Source organism: Solanum lycopersicum, chromosome 6 (assembly GCF_036512215.1).
Source record: "Solanum lycopersicum chromosome 6, SLM_r2.1".
Taxonomy (NCBI): Eukaryota; Viridiplantae; Streptophyta; class Magnoliopsida; order Solanales; family Solanaceae; genus Solanum; species Solanum lycopersicum.
Genome location: NC_090805.1, coordinates 39,960,911 through 39,963,899, shown reverse-complemented (window position 1 = coordinate 39,963,899; position 2,989 = coordinate 39,960,911). Strand labels below are relative to the sequence as shown.

At 31.2% G+C, this 2,989-nt stretch overlaps 1 protein-coding gene across 1 annotated transcript; it reads right to left on the bottom strand.

The window, feature by feature from the left end:
* Positions 1 to 1,532: 1,532 nt before the first annotated feature.
* LOC101268766 (ethylene-responsive transcription factor ERF016-like) lies at positions 1,533 to 2,743 on the bottom strand. The gene has a single exon (XM_004241027.5). The coding sequence runs from the start codon at positions 2,634 to 2,636 to the stop codon at positions 1,923 to 1,925; it is 714 nt and encodes a 237-aa protein (XP_004241075.1). The 5' UTR covers positions 2,637 to 2,743; the 3' UTR covers positions 1,533 to 1,922.
* Between the last annotated feature and the right edge of the window lie 246 nt (positions 2,744 to 2,989).

Sequence of the window (2,989 nt, the reverse complement as noted above, 5' to 3'; positions counted from 1 at the left end):
TTATTTTCTATATTTCATAAAAATAAATCATGTGTTACTTTGGTCGGAATTTTTTAATCTAGCAAATTACTATAGAACCTAATGTTAGGTTAATAATCATCCTAGTTCATACAATATGTTCCACTAATATTTACTATTAATATTATATGCTCTGACCATAATTCTTATTGACTCCTTCTAATTGACTTTTAAAGAAATTTTTAATTAGTTTATGATAATCGACATGAAGTCTATATATCCTAGTTTAATGTGTCTTTTTTCAATTGACCATGCAATTAAATATAATAACATTTGAATTTTCATGATTATAAACATCTAGAGGTGTTACGTGTGTGTGGGGGGCATGTCAAAAATTAGTATCCCACTCTTTTAAGATGTGATCTTGTTGGAGTAAACACGATCAAATAATTAAATTCACATGGGTGAGGGTGTAATTAAACTGTCGATGGTTTAACTAATAAATCATGCTAAATTTAAAGATATTTAGATAGTAGACTACCTTTTCTAAATTAGTTAAAAATAAAAATATATAAAAGAAGATTAAATTTAAGGTGTTACTTAACACTTAACAGCATAGATATGCATATCATTGCCAATCATTTGCCCGTGGAGGGATATTTTTTTTTGCTTTTCTCTAGAAAATTATGCTCATTACATCAAAAATAATTTTAACACTAATTAATTAACAACAATAATTTAATTATCGTTAAATATATTTTTTTAAAAAAATTAACACAATTTTTAAATATTTCTAAATTCTAATAACATTTTATAATATGCATATTTATTACCGCTGATCTCTCTTCTTTTTTTTTAATTGTAGTGGTATAATAGTGATCTTAGATATTAAATAACATCTTCAAATGCAATTGACACTTTACTAAATATTTTTAAAATCTATAACAATATTTTATAATATGCATATTTAATAACACTAACCACTTTGTTTTCTGTATATCTATAAAACTTAGATATTTTTGGGTAAAGGAAACAGTTTAAAGTAAATCTATAACTTCTTACATATATAATTTTGATAAATTAATGAAGAGTTAATTTAATACAGAAACTTTGCTACTTAATTACTCTAGCGCAAAGTAGAGAGCAAGTTGACCTAGCCATTATACCGTATACTCCCCCCCTTTAATTTGTTTATTCTATTTTAACTTGGTACGAAATTTAAAAAATTTAAAATTACATCGAATATTTTAAAATATTTATTAATCTAATGATTTTAAACATGTCATGTGGAAAATTTAAATTAAAAAGTTGCTACAAAAGGGAATTAAAGAAGACATTCTGCTTTAACTAAACTAAAAAAAAAGATTAAGACAAACAAATCGAAACGACTGATGAATTGAGTAATTAATCAACCACATTTTCTTTACTATAGTTAATTTATCTTTCACGACGTAAACCATCGATTAATAATTAAGAATCTAACTTTCCTCTCGACGTAAACAATAAATTGCATGCGTACGCACATGAACTGAGCAACTTCATCATATATATACCATGCATGCAACGAAGACAAATAATTAAATTACACTCCTTGTATATATATATTTATAGAAATGACAGACAAATACACTTGAGAAAATAACCACCTTGCATTAATCAATGATCAGTAGTTGATTATATATATATATATATATATATATATATAATCTGGCCATCAATGAGACCTTCTTAAGATCATGTAAATCCTTCTTAAATTAAAAACAACAATTTATTCATTAACTAAGATATTACTTATAAAGACCTGCATGCTCATATATCACTGCTTGCATATATATATACTATATATTTTTCCGGCAAAAACAATTACGATAAGAAAACCGGAAAGGATTACTACGTACGTGTAGTGGACAAAACTCAACTAGCGTAGGTACCAATATGCTGCTGCTTAATTAACCAATTTATAGTTAAAAGTTCCATAGGAAGGATTGTTGAGAATAATGTTCATCGTCACCATTGCCAGTATCATCATCGTCATAACTAGGAGTTGTTCTTTGCGGAAAATGTGGTGGTGAGTAGAGATTACTCGATAAATTATCGAGTACTCCTGCTCCTCCTCCTCCTCCGACGATATAATATGGATCACAAAAATATTCAGGTGGAGGCCCACTTGCATTGTATGAATAGTTTTCCATCATATCATTATGAAAAGCCCAATCCATTTCAGCAACAGTATTACTAGTGCCCATTTGGACCACCCTATCACAACTAGTTGTTGACAGTGAAATCTCATCTTTCTCCATATTTATCACGTGTGAATTAATATTTCCAATATTGCCCTCGTGATCATGATGATGATCATCACGGCGTATCTCCTGTACCACTGACGGCGAGTAATCATTCGCAAATCTAGCTGCTACAGCCTGTATCTCCGCGGGCGAAAGCCTCTGTCCTCCGGATATATCCGGCGGACTATCAGGAAAGTTAAATTTGGCTTTGGGCCCGCGGAGGCAGAACTGTGCAGCGTCAAAAGCCCTTGCGGCTTTTTCGGCAGAATCATAGGAGCCCAACCAAATCCTGTCGCGGCTGTTAGGCAATCTGACTTCAGAAACCCATTTCCCCCATTTCCTCAACCGAACTCCTTTGAACTTTGGCTGATCATGAGTAGAATTGTTTTCCATGGATATTGAATTAGAGGATTATTATGATGAGAGTGCACCCAAGAGATAATTAAGACCATTGGAGGGGAGTTATTAAAAACAGTTTAGATATTTATATGTATGTATTGATGAAGGAAAATAGGGCCGGTGGTGACATTTGTCAAAATTGGTCCAAAGTCATGAAGCGTGTGGACATTTAAAAATTCAAGCTGCAAGTCCAAATGAGCGTAAACAGAGTGTTTCATGGCTCGGTGGGAGAAACCAATTTTTTGTGAGCTATTTAATGACGTCACATCTTGATTTGGTCAATCAATATTTCTCCAAAATTAACCTTCTCCTAAATACCCTCCATCTTTGTAAGTGAAATACATCCC